Below are 20,412 nucleotides of genomic sequence, written 5' to 3'. Positions count from 1 at the left end.
AATACCAAGAGAGCAAGAACAACGGACAGTTCGAGGGGTGTCATCACTGAGTGGCAATTAGTTGTTACCGTTATTTATACGAAGGAAGCGTTTTAAAGCCTGACTGCGTTCACAGGGCTTAGGCTTGGCGTCAGATCGAGATCATTCCAAGCCTGGCAATTGGAGAAAAACACCACAGTAACAGCTAGGGTGTATATTCGATGCGCGTCTTGGATCGGTGGCTGACAAGATGGAACATGAGTAAGAGGGTTACTAATAAGTCCAAGGTAAGTCCATCGGAAACATTGGAGAGAAACGATGCAAGAGCACACTCTCACACATAGATATGGTTGACCTTTTAAATGTCGAGGATCCATTTGCGTGTGTCCGTGGGAGGTGAAAGTGAAAGGCCATTCTTTGAATGGCTCGGTCATCCGGGTCGATGGGTCTGGGTACAACGTGGGAAAGTACAACAGTGGTACATACCGGTCCGACTTGCCGAACTTTTCTTGTCCATGTCCAAGGACCTTCAACATCACATCCAAGCCGGCGCCTTCCTTCTCGAATCTCCATCATCACCATCACCATCGTCAAGTTTACTGGTCTACTCTACGAAGCCGCCTTGACCAATACTATGACCACCTGGGGCAACCACAGAATCCTGATGATAATGCTTCGGTGGAAGAGATCAAACAGGTGACAGCGGAGGAGGCGCTTTCTGTCGTCGGATGCGTTCAGCGAATAATAGATGGACAGGATGGTGAAGAAGACGTTCCGCTCATTGGGACACGCGATATAGCCCAATTACGCACTCTCCTTTCCATTGTGTTTAAATGGGGCGTGGAACCGCTCTTATCAAATATCATCGTCGCATTACCCACACCCTCGTCATCGAAAAAGGTTCAAATCGCCGTTGAACATACATTGAAAGACTACGAGCACCTCTGCCAGCTGATCAATGAGATTTTCGCCCTCCTGTTTCCTTCTGGTCTGCAAAGTCGCCTACCACAAACGCTGATTACTACGACAGTGCTGAATAGGCATGTTACGGACATTTTGAAGCCCGCGATAGTGCTTGGGTGGCTTCCAAAATCTTTGGCAACAGAATACATATTACCTCTTGATGGCATCCGGCCTTTAGTTATTCGTCTTTTGTCCATGTGCGTGTGCGAATTTCTAGAATTAAAGCAAAATGCTGACCTTTAATCAATCTTCCAGTTTACATCCATCGCAAAGTATCACTGCCCTTGGAGGCGTCATTTCATCTCTCTCCCTTGGGCCAGCATTTGCTCAACGTACCTGTTCCGTGCTTCTCAGTAAGCAAGTGATGCGTACACAAGGCGTGAACGGATTATGCGCCGCCGTATTCGGAGACTCCGAGGAGGCCGGAGAAGAAGTACGTCTGGACAAACTCGAGCATGTAGCAAAGGTCCTGACGGCAGTGCCGAAAGGAATGGAGCCGAAGGTGAGCATTTGATACCAAAAATCAGTGCTAGCTCAGTGCAGTGTGAATGCAAGCCATTGATAAATATCACTACAATGGCTGGATAGCAAGGTCCTAACACCATTCACGGTGCTCTTATGTTCCTGATGTTCGGTGAGATTGTCCAATAAACTAACGTTGAAGGTTCAGGACTACTATAGTGCCACTGTGCCGCGCATTCTTGCGCTTCTCTACCATGAAGCACCTGCGTCCTATAAGCGCGCGGCAGCTTTTACCATCTCTAGGATGCTAGCGACGGATGGGTCCTCTTCACACCATGAAATTGCAAGAGGTATTATCATGCCCTTACTTCACGGCTCTTTGTTGCACGTGTCCACACTCTCCGACGAACCAACGGGCTTAATACAGCCCATCAATCCACCTTCACAGCCCGGTCCTAGCGTCTCTTCGTCGGAATTAAGCCCTAACACAGCGTTGACCGCCCTATCTACTCTCATAACGAACACCGATCCAGTGCCAACGCTCATCGCCACACTACTTTCCCCAGTTATACCTTCTCTTTACTCTCTGCTGGAGCATCTGGAACATGTTCGCACTTCGGACCCCACTACTCGTGAAACTGTTCGCGGTATGCTAGAAACATGGGGTCGCGTTGTTGAGAAGGAGGAGGGAACGCGGATCATTTGGAGCATTGTACAGAACGAAGGTGGCGAGATTGGTTGGAAGGTGGATTTGGAAGGACTGATCTACCAAGTCGGCAAAGAAAAAAATTTGGGGCTTGCGATGTTCACTCCAGAAGATCTTGAAAAGGCTGAGCAAGCAGGAGAACTTGATCCGGATGCCAACATCATGGATCTATACCCGGATCCACGACGGTTCGTTTCATTCTTGAAAAAACTCGACAGAAGAGACGTCAGCGGAGAGTTGTTTGTTAGACTTCTGGAGGCATATAGGGATTCTCGAGCAAACGATGGCCCAATGAGGTAAGCAGCTGATATCCGCTGTTGCAAGCCCTGACGTATTATCGCATAGGACGTTGCTATACCTGCAACTCATCATGCAGATCCAAATGAAAATGTCTGATGGAGATGGGAAGGAGAATATATTAAAGGATCCGGGCCATATTTTGGTGTTTGTAAAGCATGCCTTGGAGGCGCGCGTTCAGTCAAACTTCGCAGTTCTTGAAGAAACAAAAGATCCTCTAAAGTTTATACACACTCAAGAAGACCTTGGGAAAGAAGACAGCGACGACGAGGACACCCCGGAGTACGACGAGATGACAGAAACAAGCATCAATCTTCTGTTGTCAATATTTGAGTCAAACCCGACTCTTTCAGCACGAACGGAACCCGTCTTAAACGAGATTTTCGAGCTTCTCGAACCTCTCGCGAAAGACGGACCAGAGGGGATCAAGCCGATTGCTAGGGAAGCCAGGATGGTTATGACTGCTCGACTTGCATCTACGTCTACTGCCGTTCCCAGTAAAGGCAAAACGAAAGACGACGCTGAGGAGGCGCGAGAGACGTATCAGCGTGCACTCAAACTCCTACAGGATCCCATCCTACCTGTACGTGCTCATGGACTATTGCTTCTCCGAGAACTGGCGAAGGGAGGGAAGATGGAAGAGGCGTTGATACCAGCAGTGCTGGCAATCTTCTTGCAAGCACTACAAGACGAAGACTCGTATGTGTATCTGAACGGAGTGCAGGGTCTGGCTGGGATGGTCGAGGGCGGGAGATGGGAGCAGAGAAGTCCTCCGAGGGATAGTCGGTGACTACGCTAAAGGAACATCCGGAGGGTATGTGTGGAGTCGTGGCGAGGTGGACACAAGGGTCAGGATCGGGGAGGCCTTGGGTATGGTCATAAGACGCTGCGGTAGCGCGTTGGGCGCGTATGGTTAGTCCTCTAATTTTCCTTATCTCCTTGTTACTGACAGTCGCGTAGTGGACATCATCGTGCCAACCCTTCTGCACGTCGTCCGTATGCGTGAAATACCTACGACGCTGCGTACATCAGCTATTAGTTTACTGGGCGAGTGCGCCGCCACACATGCTTTAGCACTTGCATCATACTTTCAAGATCTTGTGGGCGGAATGGTTGATCTGCTTCAATTGGAAAGTGTACAGACGGAGGAAGAGGATAGAGAGAAAAGTATGGATGAGAATCCCACCAAGGCCGATAGTAAATTTCCGCCGATGAGACGGGCGGCAGTGAGGTTCTTGGGTGTCCTTGTGAGGGAAGCAACTAAGGCTGTCTATAACGATGAGGATGTCGGGTATGAAAGGCGGTTATGGCAGGCGGGTGTCCTGAGGAGAGCCAAAGTAACGCTTGGGTATCTCGCTGCGACTGACGGAGATGGGGTTGTTAGAGTTATGGCAAGAGAGGTCGGAGAGCAACTGCAACAATTGGAAGAGGCATTTGTGGAGGTGGTTCGATAGTTTCTTCTTTGGAATACTATTTTATAACTGTACAATTATTCCTGTTTTTATAGCTCCGGAACAGGGAGACGTATGAATTCACCGAGGGATAGAGTGAGGTGAGCGCCTAGCTTTCCCCCCCTCTTTTCATACTTAAATAACAATTGACAGAGGTGGAGATGCTTGACTTGCTAATATTGGTGTTGGAATGTTTTCAAGGAGATTTGTCAATCTTCGTTAGCGCCGTTCTGTGGCGGCCCGGCTGACCGCTGGGTGTCCCAATTTGGGTATCACCGCCTGGAGAATCCGTCAACGTCATACCCAGGTCCTAAGGGTAAAAGCCCCAGTGGATCAAGGACTGCTGTGCCTGAGCATACTTTTGTTACACTTAACAGATACTTACGTTGAACTTTCGTACTTTTACCCAGTACACGTGTGGAGATAGACGGATATAAGTACATGTTACTGGAAAGCATTACATTTCGGAAGAGGGCGGGACAAGACCAAGACAAGGCCATTTTACACCGACATGGCTTTGTTACGTCGACAAGGATGTTTCACGGAAATTTTTGAGAAGGTGGCGCGGCCTAAAATAAAGGCCCGGAGCATACGGCGCATCTTCCTGCGACTGCTCGCATTCGGTTCGCACCACACGCCCGACTGCTTGGTCATATTTTAGAACTCGCCTCATTTTTCTGTACATTTATGGCCGCCGTGGGTATTCTGTTTCCCTTCTCATGTTCAAAATGCCAGCTCACTGGCAAGCAGCATGCGCCCATTTCATCCGTTTGTTTCCTTAGCAGGTACCATCTACCCATACTACATCATCGATGTTGACGGCGCCCGTGTCGCATAAATACGGCGCAAAACTTAGTAAACTTGTTGACGTTGCTGACAGTACATTCTGAGCAATGTCAGCGATAAGCTAGCTGGGCCGCACTTACTTGGCGTTCAGTATAAGTGCTTCATTCACCTATCTGAGAATGCATTGCTCTAGCTCACCTGCTCTACGGTGATCGACACAGGCAATTCAGCATGCGTTTCCGTCCCCTTCTCCTCACTACAACGTTGGTGTCCTTCTCCGTCGCGTCCGCTGCAACCGTCAAGACTCGCTGTCCTGATTATGGTCATGGTCATAGTCTGAAAGCCGAGTCACGTAGCTTGGATGAGCTGTACGAGCTTGCCATAGCTGAAGGAGGCCAATTGATCGTAAAGGCCGGCGGAGACGAGGCATATCAACAGAACTCTACTATCTCAGCGTTCCAGCAAAGGTTCCCAAAGATGAACATTTCGATAACCGTTGATTTGTCGAAGGTACCCTTTCCCCTTCTTCAGCTGAATGGGTCTGACAAGTTCCCTGTGTCCACAGTATCACGACGGCGTCATCGACCGCTCTCTGAATCAGACCGGAAAGGCAGGTACTGACGTCGCCCATCTGCAAACCCTCCACGATTTCATCCGGTGGAAAGATGAAGGTCACGTAGGTATCCTTTCCCAAGCTGACTGAATTATAGTATTGAATAAATTTCCTTGAAGCTCCTCCCATATAAACCTGCCGGGTGGGATCAGATTCCGGACGACATTAAGGACGCAGATGGCGCCTACTACGTGTAAGTTCCTGGAAGCAGCGCGTATCCTATTTCTTAATGGAAAACCTGCTGGCACAGACCCATCGCCTACATTTTGTTCTCCAATAACTTCGCCACTGCTAAAACCAACATCTCAGAGGCACCCACGGAATTCCTTGACTACCTCGACTGCAAATGGAAGGGGAAAATTGTGTCAACATACCCCAATGACAACGACGCGGTTCTTTTTCAGTACGCGAACATACCCGTATCCTAGAGCTACGTCTAACTTGTTCTCCAGATTCTACAAAATTGTGCAAGCGCATGGTTGGGACGCTATCTACAGATTCATTGCTCAGGACATTCGCTGGGTCCGCGGAACTGCCACTCCCAGGGCGATTCTCCTCTCTGGCTCGGAGCATGCTGTCACATTCTCTACAGGCTCTGGTTTCAGCAACGGAAGCTCTGGAGTTTATCAGCAGTTTCCCGAAAGCGATTTCAGCCTGGTGAGCATATGGTCCCAAAGGGCAGCAATATTCCGGACAGCAGAACACCCTAATGCTGCAAAACTCTACCTCAATTGGCTCCTCTCGGAGGAACATCAATCGTCATCGGGAGGATGGAGCGTGCGCAACGATATCGGGCAACAGGCCGGGCTGAAGCGTGAGTTCGGTCAAAATTCATTAATAACTAAGCTGAATTTCTCCTTTCAGCTTTGTCGGAATATGGGGGGTCGTTGGAACCAGCTGCCTTTGAGAAATTCATGGTAGATCGGGATTTGGTGGAACGATATCGTCTGCAGTTCGAGCAGTTGATTGGTACTGCACAAGGCGTGAGCCCTCTTATAGACGATCTATAATGTACAAGCGAAGCATCTCAGTTTCTAGCGCACTTTAATCCATACATATAGCTGTTACTTACAATAGGTAGTCAACAAGGGTCGGAAGTTCGTACTCTCCGGCAGTAGTATTGAGCGGAAGATCCAGGCAAAACTATTGAGTTTCGTTGGATATATGCTGTGTAGCGAGAAAATACGATGGTGGTTGGATGGCAAGCCGGGACTCCGGGACGATGAGCCGTTGCACGTGCTCAGACAAATCCCGAAGACCTGTTCGAATAGATTCGAATTTCGAACGCCGTGGCCTGTGGGCGCCAATCTGCCAGGTTCTCTACCAGTTCGGGTGCACACAGCTTCTATGTAAGTGTTCTTCAATTGAAATCGTGGTCTGCATGTTCCGCTAATCGCCGGATAGACTATATCATGGCTGGCTGTAGAAGACTGCTTTATTGGCGGCTGGAACCTTTACTACAGCGGGGGTGAAATCCTCTTACATACACCTCTATTCCATCAAACGCAGCCCCTCGAGTATACCATTCCATGGACATCTGTCAGATCACTGTGATTCTGAATGGTATAGTCTTCACTACTGAGCGCTGAGTGTGCATCGTGTTCATGCACAGCTGCAGGCGATCAATCCGGACTTCTTTAAGCGCCCAATAGCATTTATAAAAACCTGACTATCCTGACTATGTCAAAATTGGCCTCCGTTTTGCCTGACTCCGACTATGAAGATGGCGTTACGGTCATCTCCTCTCCCTCTGGAGATCATTCATCTCATCCACGAACAGTTGGGGATGCAGAATGACTTGAAGACGCTTTCGTCGTGCAGCCTCGTTTGTCAATCCTGGGTCGAAGTATCAAGATCACAGCTCTTCTACTCTATGGTGCTTGACATAGGTCCACTGGCAGCCCGTGGTGGCATTGTCTCATCCTCTAAACGCGTTGAATTCCTCCGCGGCAACCCCCATCTTTCCCGGCGCCTACGCCACCTGACCATCATCACATCAACGTATTCCCCGCCTTCAAGGCAAGCCAGCCTAATATGTGATCTCCTTCCTCTCCTTCCCCGCCTTCATCACCTTTCCTTCGACCTCAATTTCGACTTGTGGGTATACCCTCCTGCTTCGAAAGCAATCGTTGCAACGTTGAGGCATGGCGCGATAGACGTGTTGGATCTTACCAACGTGCGCTTCATGCAGTACGACGACCTCTTCTCACTCCTTGATGCCACAAAGATCAAGTCCTTGAAACTTGACTCTATTTCCTTCGTTATCGATCGTATCCCCCCCAATGGCAAAAGCCCGCCTTCTACGACGCGATATTGCGGAGATGTCACAAAAGCCGTTACTCTCCTACAATCTCAGTATAGCCGTCGATGAGACAACATCACTATCACTATTGAATATCTTTGTACAAGAGAATTCACCACTGGACGTGTCTCGTCCTCCGTTCGCTTTCAGTGTTTTCCTCGTACGGGCTCCAAGGAAAAGACGGTACTCATCGTCGAGCAGACAATGCGCTCCCCGATCTGTTAGATATCAACCGTCTTACCCTCCGAGAAGTTGAAATAGAAGGGGCACTTGATGGTGAATTCTAAATTATCAGAATCGTTGAATACTGCTCACAGATGCGGACAGATATGCTCTTTAAATTTATTGATACCCACTCCATCCAAATCCTACGCCTCCATAGTGGCCAAGATTTGTCTGGATGGCTCTCGTGGCTTGTAGACTCGTTCTCCGACCCTGCCGTGTCGAGATTATCATCCTTGTCAACATTAATGATTCGTGTATCAGACGCGTACCCAGGAAGCGCTAAAGACATTCCCAAACATTGTTCCCCCATGTTCCATACACTCGATCACTTATTATGCGAGCGCTTCTCCTCGGTCGTGTCGGTATCAGTAAGACTCCGGTGGTCAATGGTGGCGGATCTCCAAGAGCTTTTCCCTGGATTATATCGCATGGGTAAGCTGAAGGTCTAATATGAGGTCGTAGATTTGTTTATCTGTAGACGTCTTCTATTTCCCCTCCCCCAATTCGTCAACTGCCTCCTGCATCCGTCTAGCTACTAATTTTTTGGATATACAATATAATGGCGGATCTTATTTCCTAGAGTATGTTAGAGTTGTAATCTGTGGGAACCCCAACCCATCGCTATAGAAGGCAAATACTTTGGGTAGAACATCCGTCGGATGGCTGCAGACATACAGCCCCGTTCACGTAGTCTGTCTTTCATGGTACCCCGGCGGTGGTTCGTCCTTTGAGTCATTCCATGGGCCGGGCTGCAGCCGTTCGTTGAATAGTCTTAGCAATTCTTCTGCAGACAAATCCTCTCTTCTCTGAGCGGACATAGGGTCCTGCAGGATCGTGTGCTAGCAATGTGTTTATCTCGCATGCGTGTCACAAGTGGAACAACTCTCTCCAAGTCGGCAGAGTCGAGAAAGGCAAAGCACTGCTGGTGGTAGTCGTTTGGGACCTTGAGGAGAGCGTTGCGACGAAACAATCCGAAAATGCCGTTCATGTAGCTCTTGATGGTCTTCTTGGCTGCATACTGTGAACTCAGGCGACCCTGAGTGTTGATGGCAAGATATGAAGCGAAACCGATGAAAGCCTCTGAAAGTGACGGGATGAGTGCATATATGCGGTGAAAAGGACTACAACACACGTCTTGGGGGTAGCGCAATACCTTCAACGATCTTCCTCGGTAATATCCCACGTATTTCCCTTTCTGACTTAGAGAACATAGTATTCGACCCATCGCTGAGCAAGCCTGCGCTCTTGCATGCGCGTGCTGTTGGAAAGCTTCTTGAAGAACGGCTCTTTGTCGAGGGTGGCCTGTTCGAGTGCCAAGAGCAGGGGATTCTGCTGAGCCTCCTCGTACCTCTCTTCCCGAGACTTGATGGCTCCGAGGAGGGGCATGGTGGAAGGATGGAAGGAAGAACCGACGGGGACCAGGGGCATGGTATTTATATCATTGCGACAAGACGCGTGACGTCATGAACTATTTACACTATTCATCGCTCCCAGCGTCCTCGTCCTGCGTGCGTGACGTACTGGAGAAAATTCGTTCAAAAAGTCTTGCACGTAATTTAGAGTCTCCGGAGCAAAAACCGTCAAAATTTCCCTCAGCGCGTTCTCATTTGCCTCGTAGCGCCGCGCAGGGATAGGAATCCCATTCTCCTCTGGTAGATGGGTGCAAAGATGTGTCAGCAATGAAGTGAACATCTTGCTCCTCGGTCTCTTCTGGCTCTTGTCCACTACATCCCATGTCGGTTCAAGAAAAACGGCGGCACCAAACTAGTCATGGTCAGCTTTTAGCATTTAGGTATGAAAAAAGGGACTTGCATAGTCATAGAGGATCGCAAGTGGGCGGCGCATCTCCATCTTTCGCTGATGCTTCTTCCTATGAGCGTCCAGTCTGGTCTTGTAAGCTTTTTTTGCTCTGTTGATTTCTGGTTCGTCGCCTGCTTCGAGTGCTTCATTGAGGGTGCGTACGACCACTGGATTTTCGCTCCGAAAGGTGTCCTTTAGATAGTCGATTTTCCATTTGCGTTCTCCTGGTCGGTCGTCATTTGGTTCAGCGTCCCAAATTTTGACATAGCGAATGGTTTCGATGCCGCGAATGACAAAGTTGATGTACATCTCGCTGCATCCTACAGAGATCTGGGCATCAAGGAACTGCGGGAACGTTATTAAGGTGGTCGGAGATGACGATGATAGCTTACCTTGTCGATGGCTACAATACGCTCAACCTCTGTGTCAAGTGTACGTATTCCCTGAGTTTTCTTACAAACTTCACCCCATTTGTTGCGTGTCTCTATCATGGATGAGAGGACAATGGTCTTGAAGGGAGTATGAGCAAGAGAAAGGCGAGGTAAGAGGTGACATACCCAGTTGTGAGTGGTGTCACTATATCCCCGAAAGAGAGTCTCGAACGCGACATCCTCTGCTGTGGCATAATTGCCATTATTGGGGGTTGTAAGCCTGTATTTCAAGTTTTGCGCTGTGAGTGGCGGGAATGTTTTCGCATCGAATTTGGGGAGGAGGGATTGAAAACGAGCGATGACAGGATCTACAGTAGCAGCCTGAGGTGTAGCGGGACTACCGGGCTGAGGAGTGGGAGTGGGATGGCGACGAGAGAGAATATTCATCGCTGTCATCTGGCTCATGCGTTCGAGAATTTCTTTGATGAGATCATCGCGTTTTTTCACGGTTCCAGGAGTGGCAGCTGGATCTATTTCCATGAGGTCTTTGAGAGCGTCCTCGAGCTGCTGGAGACAGGATCGGATTCGAGCGCCTGGGGAGAGAGGTGTCGGGTCCATGGGATTAAGGCTCAAAGTGCAGCTAGGATCACATGCTGACTGGTAGAGGCTGGCTGGCCGTCAGCGACGTAGTCTGAGTTGTCAAAGAAGCAAGCTGTATCGCGATCCGGCTATGTTCTTGCCGTCCAAGGTCTCCTTTTGTGTACCTATGCACGATTTGACCCTGCCATCATGCGACTGTGATGAAAAGACTGTTGCGCACTCTTTTCAATGCTCCCTGTGGTCTTGCCCATGATAGTTGAGGATTCAGATTTAAGCCTGACAGTGAGAAGGCTGCAGCCACAATCACATGACGAAGCAGGGCTAGATAATCGGGAATGCTTCTATTGCGAGGCCTGAATTATCCGAATTATCAGCAAAGCTCAGAGTCACAGCAGAGTTACATCGTAGGCAGCAGGGCACATCGTAACACCGGGTAGGGAAGACTGTTGTATTGGTAGGGAAAACTGGAAAACTGGAACGGCAGGGCAGGGCACTGTCACATGCCACGGGCCACCCTTATTGGGAAACATGGCGGTTGGCGGTCTCCCTCGAATTTTATTTTCCAGAAGCCGTCGACTCAGTCCGTACTTCCATCCTTCTCCCTGCCGAGTCATTATCTATCACCCCCGATGAAGAAGAGGACTCTCTTCTACTCGCATCTGCAGCATATTTAGTATATTTCGCCGGGTTCATCTCCTTTTGATGGCACCGAAGTGCTTGTAGTCGATGTGCCCATAAACGGTGTGAGTGTTTGTAAGGAACGCTGCGTCACAGCAAGAGAGGTGTTGTTCCTTCAACGACGCTGTCTACGCAAAAGAAGGAGGCCTACGATTATGGCTGCAAGGACCACCAGCCCAGCTACGGCACCGCCGACTATTACCTACGACCAGGCTCTTCTTTGTGCTTGAGCTAGCAACAGCACTCGAAGTCTCGAAGTAGGATCATCACCCGATCTCGACGACGGCCGGTCGTCCATAAACTGTATTGCACTGATTAATGCGCTAACAGCTACGACCTAGTTGACACCGGAGAACGATGTGTTTGGTGGTCCTGTCCAGGGCAACCCGTAAATGTTGCTCCCGTCTGTGGCCCGGGCCTGCTCGACGACGGCATTATACTGGGTTCAACAATAATGAGTTATATTAACCCGGAGAGATGGATTTGCGAGGACTCACCTGGACACCAACATATTCCTTGATATAATCTCGAAGATCAGACGATGTCGTGTTGCGTTCGTATAACGCCGCCAAGGCACGCATGATGAAGAGTCCTCCAGGTTCGGTAGCTTTACCATCAAAGTAACGATGAGTTCGCGAGATAAATTTACGGGCAAGGAACATACTGGTAACGATTCCATCCAATCCTTGCCATAGTGGGTTGGTTGTAGTGGCAACGATAGTACTGCGCAATCTAGCAGATCATGATTCAGTATGTGGATAACCAGGGTCCGTTGACACATACAAGGTCTCAGTTGATGCATTATGGGTAATATCACCTAGGATGGCCAATCCTTCAATGAAGATCCCAGAATCGTACGAGTACGTCACTGGTTGTATTGAGCAAGGGTTGTTCGATTGTGAGGAGATAGAAGCCAGTACGATGTCAGATGGATTGAGAAGATGCGACTGTATAAAGTTTGTTGACTCGATGGCGGCATCGAGATACGTCTGGTTGGATGTTGCTTCTGCCAGTAGAGCCGAAACGCTTTGTCGCAGTCAGCCCAGCGTATGTTCCATTATCCATATTACAGATGATTACGGAACTCACACAAGAAAAGCACTGGTTAGACAGAGGAGATAACGATGAATCAGAGAAAATAAAAATAAAACGAACCCAGAGGCTGTACCCGAGAGACCTAGCGCATCGAAATCAATCATCTAGTTGAATGATTTATTTAACGAGCCATGGATGGATGTAAATCATGGCTTACCCGATATGTACCACCCGCCAGAGTTGCTGTCAACCGGAGTTCATGAAATGACCAGTTATAGTCGTCAATGACACTCACCGCCTTGACATGATGATGTGATATTGAATTACTTAACTTCCACGATGCCCGATGCGGCTTGCTCCTTAGATATTGTGTACCGCCTTGCCGAAGTCCATGAAGTCACGGCCAGGTCGAGGAAGTCTGGATCTTGATGAGCGGTATAAGATCGAGCCGCAGCGTATCCGTAATTCCTACAACAATGTGCAGCACAACAGCATCAGCGTACGATATGACTTACATCCCATAGCCTAGCTATCATCGAGAAGGCATTGTCAGCACTGATTCGGAAAGAATGTTATGAGCATACTGACTAATTGCTCAAAAACCCAGACTCAACCGCCTCTGCCTGGGCAAAACACTGTTTTAACGTTTGCTTATACTTCATTTGGTTTGTCAGTCTATCAAATTCTGCCATTTGCGCGTAAAGCCTGCCAGGGGTTCCGTATGTAGAATCTGAAGATACCGCGGGAACGTTAAAATGGAAGCGCGATGCAGGGAATTGAATGAAGCATGCCGTCGAATTGCCCATTGGGCCCAAGCATGCTAACTGCTTTTTCGAGAGCGGCACTGGCAACGCTAATGCTCTCATCCTTGGATGACGTGATGTTAGGCTTTTAGTTCTTGTATTAGCAATCGCTGTTGTCTACCAGAGAAGCAGTACTCACTTTCCAGGAAACAGACGGCGTGAGGTCTTGTGCCAGTGCGGCACCCGAAGCTATAATGAATACCACAGGTATCCACATGAGAGGGATAGGTGAATTTCTTGAGACTATTGCCTTGGAAGGGGATGGGGTTGGCAAGTGAAAACTGGCAAGAGCATGGGATTCGAATTGTGTTACTGAACTACTTGGAGGTTGCCTAGAGATCAGCCAGGGATTTTGCAAAAGATGATCAAGGCGACACTGATACTATCAGACAGAGAATATGCAGGAGAAAGACTCGAAATCGAAAACAATGTGAAGAAAGGTAGGAATACCGTCGAGTATCCGCATATAAATGGATTCTGGAAGGTCATGACGAGCGGTGGGGCTAGGGAAAGGAGAAAGGTATACTATAAACTCTGAGATATCACTTGCCATCAATGAAGCGGGTCACCAATAGTCGCTGAGAGGCTGTGATACAGTCGTTTGACTCTTGAAACTTGAGATCATATCTCAGGATAGAATACCAGAACAGTACCAGTTCTTGAATCAAGCAGTGAAAGATAACGCGTAGATATTTTAATAATTGCATGATAATGACATGTTGCCCAGCTCGACCAACCGAAAGCGAGTAGTATATCGTTGACTCGAAGTTGTTGAACGTTGTACGTTGGTTGTACGACAGTGCACGACTCAAACTCAGCTGTCACGGTTTCCTTGACGCGACACACGCGGGGATTCAATTGCCGTCACATCACGTTACTTCCACCTTCATCTCCTCTTACCATGGCGTCCGTCGCCAGTTCTTCCGCGTCAAAAGTCTGTCCTGTGTGCAATGCGAATCCGACGAAATACACGTGTCCTGGGTGCGAAACTCCCACCTGCTCTCTCCCATGCTCCAAGGCACACAAAGAACGTACTCGATGTACTGGCCAGCGGAATAAAGTAAAATACATTCCAATGAATCGATACGGATGGGGAGAAATGATGCGTGACTACACATATCTAGAGGATGTCGGTAGAAAGGTGGGTTATTATCTTCTTGCTGGCTTTCGCTTCTGATAACGAGGTCAGACCTGCGAATGGAGTAAGGATGTGTCTGGGTACGGCGGCTGGAAAGGCAAGGGAAAGTCTAGGGGAGGCAAGCGCGAAGCTCTGCAAATATACCTTGAAACTTTGGGTATTACAATGGAACTACTTCCGATGGGTATGTCGAGAAGAAAGCTAAATCAATCTACTTTGGATTCAAGGTCATTTGTGTTTCTATTTTATTGCCGCAGGATTAATATTTGAGATCCTAGAACACAAACCGTGTATCTTACCATTGAAGTAAAAAAACACACTTCCTCAACAATCCATTCCACGACCTTAACCCATCGACACAAACTCGATACTGTACTCTCAGATATTATTGACATTCATCCGTCCTCATGGTGTGTACTTCGGGGTCAAAACGAATCCATCGACAGGTCCAAAACACTTGAAGAAGTACTGAAAGGTGCCACATTTGTCGAGTATCCAACATTCGATGTCTGGGAGGAGAAGCCCAAGAAGATGGCTGTTGGCGCGTTAAAAGGCATACTGGGTGGATATGGGAGCGAGGATGAGGGAGAGCCAATAAAAAATGTCGCTCGAGAAGGCGGTATGGCCGCGTTAGGAGATTATGATTCCAGTTCTAGTGAAGGGAGCGACGAAGATAGCAAAGCAGAGGTTGATTGGGGTGACTCGGAGGTAGACGAGGAAACGGTCACTTCTTGAAATTTTGGATTCAGTGGCGGTTAATGTTTCTCGCCTGCCAACAAGGGTTCATGCGTTCACGCATTGTCATCAAGGGCGCGTAAAATCTTGAGGAGTAAGATAGACGACATTCGCCGCCATCGAGTCACATGACCACTAGTGTGACAAATAGTCGGGCAGCCTCTGTGTGGAGCGGGGGGGGCGGGAGGCGAAAAATAAAACCACAGATATGTTCAGTTTAATGTATTCCATCATTCTGTGGTACAGATTTTCAAAATATAGTTCCGTACCTGACTTATGAGGTCCGAAAGTTCCGACATCCAAAATGCCTCAAATACCATTTCCGTCATTTTGGGCGGGTGTTTAATTTTGACCAAAAATATTTGGCCGCCATCACGTGACTTTTATGTACCTATTATAGCAATTTTTAGGTCTCCGGAGGGGCTCCTGATACCCAAAATGGAACATAGGACCTCAGAAAGGGTAAAAATGGGACAGAACACTCTCAAATAGCGTTTATTGTACCTCTTAAATTCATCCTGATGATTCATACATACCTGTCCTCAGGCACTTTTGGCTCCCTGACAGTTCAGAGTCATCTGACAGGCTTCAAGACAGTCTGAATACATTCAAAATGGTTCTGCGTGGCCATTCCTTTCATTGTCCGCCACCCAGAACCCAAATCAGAATCGGTTTTTTTGGCGAAGAAAATTTGGCCGCGTGACATGTGACGTGACATACAAACACGTGACTCGATGGCGGCGAATGTCGTCTATCTTAACCTCTTTCCTTTCCCCTAGCCCCCTTCCGATATTTACCCGACGGTATCTAGGTCAATGTGGGTGATTTCAGATCGTCCCTTAACCGAACTTTGTGAAAGGACTCAAGCATTCTTCTATCGGTGTCATAATTCCTGAAGTGTAATATTTTTCTTGTCTTTCTTGTCTCTTTCGCGTCCTTAAGTCACAATCAGCGGCCTTCAACATCCCGGTTAATTTTTCCGCCATATCGTCGATCAGCCTCCGTTTTCCCCTATCCTCCTCTTGTTTTTGAAATATTCTATTGACCCTGCTGATATTTTATCTTCCTCCCCGTCATGGGCGAATACTCAATGCCGCCTTACGGTGCTGCTGCTGACATTGACCCTACCGACCACGACGATTCCGATGACGAGGATGAAAGAGAAGAAAGGCTTTATAACGGAGAGCGGAGTAAAGCAGAGATGCGATGGGTCGGCATCGAACCGTTTCTCAAATCAAAAGGGTATTTGTTGCCTCCACGATTCCAGCCTAATTGGCAACCTTCATGGCAAGGACCTAACGGCATTCCTTATGAATACGCGGTCGACAGCTTCCCACTTGTCGTGCGTGTTCTATCCGTGTCCTTGAGGCTGTTATATTTTACCATATCATCACAAGCATCCCAATGTTATCGAGGGAAAGAGAGCGTCAGACGACAAAGGGGTTGTCATCAAATCTACTTCGATACACACAGAAGAAGCCAAGAAGGCAGCACTTCTAGCAGCCATAGTTGATTCTTGCAATCACTGTGTTCCAATATGGGACGTGTTCGATTTTCCGGGAGAAAGCGACTGTGTTATCATCGTTATGCCGCTGCTTCATAATATGTGGAAACCAGCGTTTCACTGTCGTGCAGAGGTGTTCGAGGCTTTGCGGCAGTTTCTCGAGGTTCGTTCACATTTTTCGTCCGAGAGAAACGGCTAATGGATCGCGCTCAAGGGTCTTGCATTTATGCACAGAGAAAAATATGCGCATAGGTTCGTGAATTTGTCTCTATGCGAAGTCCTTGTCCTCATATTCTACTTCAGAGATGCGGCTATGATCAACATGACCATGGATGTATCTGACTTGATGCCTGGCGGCTTCTCTCTTGCGAGCCAGCATTTCCCGTTCCTTCTCAACCTATATTCTGGCGATCCTCGTAATCGTTGCGAAGTTGGTTCGCTACGGTACTATTTCATAGATTTCGAAACCACGACGTACTGTCCAGAGGGTATAGAAAAGGCTCGTGTAACGGGAACCTATGGATCTGATCATTCAATGCCCGAGATATCGGAAGTCGTCCCATATAATCCGTTCAAGCTCGATATCTATACACTCGGCAATGCGTTCTTGAAGGAGATGAAGGCAAGTTTGGCTATTGCAAGGCGTCGATTTACATGTCTCATGCGATACATACAGCATTATCTCGGCATGGAGGACTTGGAACCGTTTTTGTTGAAGATGACGGCGCCTGATCCAGATGAACGTCCGACCGCTGCGGCCGCGCTTGAGGAGCTGAATGCATTCATAGCCGAGTTGGGCCCTGCCTCGTTGCGACGCCGAACGTACAAGCCATCGTTTGGACTCTCGTGGCACTTCTATCGGTTCTGGTCGTGGATCTGGTAGAACCAAGGAGTATGTTGGTATTGGTGTAGAGTAGACAATCCTTGTTCGTGTAGATTATACTTATTTACTTAGGACCTCACTCATCGGATATGTATAGATAACTAAATTCCACCCTTATGGCTTCTCGTAAAGGAAACAAGAGTATAAACTGTCAATATCTGCCCCGTATCTGTCTCTGATGTTGTGATCTCAAAACAGGAGAGTCAATGAAGGGCATGTTTGTTGTTGGTGCTTCTCCCCTTTCTCCGTGTCTTGGAGAGGGGGTCGCAAGCCAGTAGAGTGAAATCCCAAAGGAGCTCTATTGCCTGGACTAGACACCGCGGCCTCGATAACGGCATAGGATCACAACGAACATCCATCCAAACCGTTATACTCCGGCTCCTACGACAGCACAGATCTCGTCCAGTTGTCGGGTAAATTTCTTCCATTTGGGCGAGTTGAGCGGTACAGGGTTTGCTGGGTCAAGATTAAGGAATGGGTTCGATACTGCATGGTAGTAAGCCATATGCAATGCTTTGAAGATCTACTGAAAGTTGTCACAGAAAATACAAAATGACAGCATGCATGCGCACCGTGTGGACTTTGATATCGGGAATAACTGCGTCTGCTAGAGCGAGAGCAAGGACGATCTTGAGGTTTAGCGGTGTCGTGTAGGCATAGACAGCGACGTCGTCAATTGAATACAGGAGGCCGAGGTAGGGATGCTTCGCCTCGTTCACTGCGAGTGATTGGCGATTAAAACGGCTGCAACGACACGCTACTGCATACCTCGCTCTTCTATGACATCCAGGGCAGTGTGGGCGATATAATGGTACTTGAGAGCATTCCCACTGTCGACAAAAGACCTGACAAGAACTGGGTGGTTATTGGCAGAGATGTACGCGACTGCGTTGATGCGAATGGGAGCCATCTTCAAGGCCGTCTGCGTCACGCTGCGTGACAGACCCTTGTCTCCAATGTCCTACGAAGTCGCTCTCTTTGGTGAATTTTTTGCGCGAGATCTTACCGCCATTCTCGCGCGTATTACACTACATTCCGAGTCTTCGGCCACGATGCATATTCGCGAGGTCGTTTTTGAGCCCGTCAACCGTGACGCCGAGCCGGTTCTGCTACGTGCGCGTAAGGATCTCACGGATCCCGATGGAGGCTGGGTTCTTTTCTCTTACCTGGCACCAGAGAGCGTTCGTGCGCATCCAGAAGCGACGGTACGCCCGTGGGTGACTGTTCATGTTCGTGGAGACGCGCTGTGTTTCGCATGTGCACTGGGGTACGTGAGGCGGTCACAGATATACAAGCGAGGGTATGTTTTCAGGAGGGGGATGCTGGTCATTCAGATGTTCCAGCAGGAAAAAGTACGTGCTTTTTGATTATATGTTGCTATGCGCTAATGCTATATGTAGATTGATCCAAAAACACAAGAACCTATTCCTGCATCTGCTGATACCCTCTGGGAGGTGGAGGTCAAGACCGCGTTTCCTGTACGGAATACTCAGGATACGCCTCTTAGCCGTGCTATCGATGCCGTGCTCGACGTTCAGCTCCTCATGAAAGGCCTTCTTGACCTGCGTCGTCAAGATGTTTGATCAATCCGGCAAGTCTCTCTTCATGCGTGAGAACGACAAGACGCGAAACCCGCTGCGCAAAGGCATGTTGGTCTCTACTTCACTCGCAGTGAACATTTCATCACTCTTTCTTGGGCCTGAAGGACCTACTAGAGGAAGAACTATGGGATAACCGGATACTATTCCACAAACGTTGGAAGGTACAGAGGTGCGAGGAGAATGAGATGCCGCACAATGGGGTCTAGCTTGAGGCGTCACATATTCAATAATATCGTTGAACATTTACATCTTCCGGTATCTATTTATGTAGAGTATTCCTGCTACGTTAGTAGTAGGTCTTATAGAGGGATGGTGGTAGCCGAGTTTTGAGTTTAACCCGAAGTCCGATGTCATAAAAATTTCTATTTGTGGAAGAAACTCACGGCCCAGCGCTTCAAAATTTCTGTTTAAGTCAGAATTTCGGGGTGGCACAGTCACCGCTTGTCACTGTTTACATGTGACCCTCTGTTACTATCACGCTTTCTGCGGCGTTGTTCGGCCGATCTTGCCAAGGATTCTGACTGAACTCTGAGAGAAAATGCGAGCTGGTGGCGGCAGAATGCCGCCACCGAGCGAGTCTTTTTCTCTCAGCAGCAGAAGCTACCACCGCTGAGTGAATCATTTCAAGGGGTAGTACTCTCTCATTCATACTATTTTTGAATACTAACTATTATTAGTGGGAGTCAGAGTGACCGATTATCGACGATTATGAGGTCGATTATGAGTCCGATTATGAGTCGTAATCGTCATCATAATCGCTCTGGCTCTGACCGTGTACCGATTACGGGTAACGATTACATTGACCCAAGAATTATGTAAAGGGGAGGATCCATAATCGTATAAGCGCCTCTGGAGTCGCTTATACGATTATGGTCGATTACGATTATTCCCATGATTATGGACCTCATAATCGTTGCCATAATCGTTTTCATAATCGTCCCATAATTGTTTACTCTGACTCCCACTATTGATTATGACTTCGAGTTTTTTCCACAAGCCAAGATTTGAATAACCCTTGGGCCTTGATTCAATCTCTCCTGCAGGAATTATAGCCAGTAAACCTCGCAGGATCAATCAATTATACATAAACTTGGTTTATTATAAACTATCATAATTATATAAAGAACAAGGCTTCCAGAGGGGTCAACGTAGCAGGCTTTGCCCCTGATGTGGGCCTTGCAGGCGTTATATTGCCGTGGAGGACACTAGCTACAGCAGCAGATCGTTAATTGATGACTTGGGCTAATTTGGAAATGAAATCCCACGGCATCAGTGGTGGCCGTTTCTCCAGAACATTACCTGAATTTGCTTCCATTGCTCAACGATGACGGCCGTTGCAGCGAGACATCCTCACCTGGGAACGATAGAAGAGTATGTCACTTTGCTCTTTTCTCCTTTATTCTCATCTCTTGCCGCAGGTCTGGGTTCTCAGATCCACCTTCGTCTACCTCCTCAGGTCTCGGTATTCGATTAGGCGACG

At 48.2% G+C, this 20,412-nt stretch overlaps 10 protein-coding genes across 10 annotated transcripts; 6 read left to right on the top strand and 4 right to left on the bottom strand.

The window, feature by feature from the left end:
- Positions 1-494: 494 nt before the first annotated feature.
- On the top strand, positions 495-4,290 carry EV420DRAFT_1762062 (armadillo-type protein; the record flags this gene model as incomplete). Its single annotated transcript, XM_060480686.1, has 9 exons — positions 495-581; positions 637-1,139; positions 1,198-1,444; positions 1,613-2,406; positions 2,456-3,106; positions 3,132-3,319; positions 3,368-3,849; positions 3,915-3,959; positions 4,012-4,290. The coding sequence occupies 8 exons, from the start codon at positions 495-497 to the stop codon at positions 3,951-3,953; spliced, it is 2,991 nt and encodes a 996-aa protein (XP_060333622.1). The 3' UTR covers positions 3,954-3,959; positions 4,012-4,290.
- Positions 4,291-4,875: 585 nt separating this feature from the next.
- On the top strand, positions 4,876-6,610 carry EV420DRAFT_1477600 (ABC-type Fe3+ transport system; the record flags this gene model as incomplete). The annotated part of the gene is made up of 7 exons (XM_060469435.1): positions 4,876-5,154; positions 5,210-5,320; positions 5,377-5,450; positions 5,508-5,660; positions 5,710-6,071; positions 6,122-6,240; positions 6,335-6,610. The coding sequence occupies 7 exons, from the start codon at positions 4,876-4,878 to the stop codon at positions 6,608-6,610; spliced, it is 1,374 nt and encodes a 457-aa protein (XP_060333621.1).
- Positions 6,611-6,974: 364 nt separating this feature from the next.
- EV420DRAFT_1477599 (uncharacterized protein) lies at positions 6,975-7,628 on the top strand (the record flags this gene model as incomplete). Its single annotated transcript, XM_060469434.1, has 1 exon — positions 6,975-7,628. The coding sequence occupies one exon, from the start codon at positions 6,975-6,977 to the stop codon at positions 7,626-7,628; it is 654 nt and encodes a 217-aa protein (XP_060333620.1).
- An 839-nt stretch (positions 7,629-8,467) lies between these two features.
- On the bottom strand, positions 8,468-9,170 carry EV420DRAFT_1640182 (uncharacterized protein; the record flags this gene model as incomplete). The annotated part of the gene is made up of 4 exons (XM_060477069.1): positions 8,468-8,608; positions 8,668-8,864; positions 8,917-8,947; positions 9,006-9,170. 4 exons carry the CDS (start codon positions 9,168-9,170, stop codon positions 8,468-8,470), a joined length of 534 nt encoding a protein of 177 aa, XP_060333619.1.
- EV420DRAFT_134655 (uncharacterized protein) lies at positions 9,121-10,824 on the bottom strand. The gene is made up of 4 exons (XM_060468962.1): positions 10,142-10,824; positions 9,977-10,093; positions 9,597-9,929; positions 9,121-9,548 (listed from the first exon to the last, which is right to left on the bottom strand). The coding sequence occupies exons 1-4, from the start codon at positions 10,571-10,573 to the stop codon at positions 9,246-9,248; spliced, it is 1,185 nt and encodes a 394-aa protein (XP_060333618.1). The 5' UTR covers positions 10,574-10,824; the 3' UTR covers positions 9,121-9,245.
- A 746-nt stretch (positions 10,825-11,570) lies between these two features.
- Positions 11,571-13,288, bottom strand: EV420DRAFT_1640180 (uncharacterized protein; the record flags this gene model as incomplete). Its single annotated transcript, XM_060477068.1, has 11 exons — positions 11,571-11,672; positions 11,731-11,840; positions 11,898-11,965; positions 12,017-12,259; positions 12,323-12,334; positions 12,389-12,432; positions 12,486-12,566; positions 12,601-12,736; positions 12,784-12,797; positions 13,094-13,156; positions 13,211-13,288. 11 exons carry the CDS (start codon positions 13,286-13,288, stop codon positions 11,571-11,573), a joined length of 951 nt encoding a protein of 316 aa, XP_060333617.1.
- A 660-nt stretch (positions 13,289-13,948) lies between these two features.
- Positions 13,949-15,217, top strand: EV420DRAFT_1527756 (uncharacterized protein). The gene is made up of 3 exons (XM_060472468.1): positions 13,949-14,212; positions 14,261-14,436; positions 14,488-15,217. The coding sequence occupies exons 1-3, from the start codon at positions 13,973-13,975 to the stop codon at positions 14,942-14,944; spliced, it is 873 nt and encodes a 290-aa protein (XP_060333616.1). The 5' UTR covers positions 13,949-13,972; the 3' UTR covers positions 14,945-15,217.
- A 910-nt stretch (positions 15,218-16,127) lies between these two features.
- EV420DRAFT_1230244 (uncharacterized protein) lies at positions 16,128-17,220 on the top strand (the record flags this gene model as incomplete). Its single annotated transcript, XM_060466537.1, has 4 exons — positions 16,128-16,292; positions 16,342-16,611; positions 16,663-16,700; positions 16,752-17,220. Coding segments are annotated over 4 exons (942 nt in total), but the record flags the coding sequence as incomplete, so codon positions are not given.
- A 294-nt stretch (positions 17,221-17,514) lies between these two features.
- On the bottom strand, positions 17,515-18,244 carry EV420DRAFT_134584 (Sedlin; the record flags this gene model as incomplete). The annotated part of the gene is made up of 3 exons (XM_060468961.1): positions 17,515-17,854; positions 17,904-18,049; positions 18,100-18,244. The coding sequence occupies 3 exons, from the start codon at positions 18,239-18,241 to the stop codon at positions 17,699-17,701; spliced, it is 444 nt and encodes a 147-aa protein (XP_060333614.1). The 3' UTR covers positions 17,515-17,698.
- Positions 18,245-18,277: 33 nt separating this feature from the next.
- EV420DRAFT_134577 (uncharacterized protein) lies at positions 18,278-19,149 on the top strand. The gene is made up of 2 exons (XM_060468960.1): positions 18,278-18,683; positions 18,732-19,149. Exons 1-2 carry the CDS (start codon positions 18,288-18,290, stop codon positions 18,912-18,914), a joined length of 579 nt encoding a protein of 192 aa, XP_060333613.1. The 5' UTR covers positions 18,278-18,287; the 3' UTR covers positions 18,915-19,149.
- Positions 19,150-20,412: the final 1,263 nt, after the last annotated feature.

Source organism: Desarmillaria tabescens, assembly GCF_030435595.1.
Source record: "Desarmillaria tabescens strain CCBAS 213 chromosome Unknown EV420scaffold_10, whole genome shotgun sequence".
Taxonomy (NCBI): domain Eukaryota; kingdom Fungi; phylum Basidiomycota; class Agaricomycetes; order Agaricales; family Physalacriaceae; genus Desarmillaria; species Desarmillaria tabescens.
The sequence above is the reverse complement of the archived record's forward strand: the minus strand, read 5'-3'. Positions and strand labels throughout refer to the sequence as shown.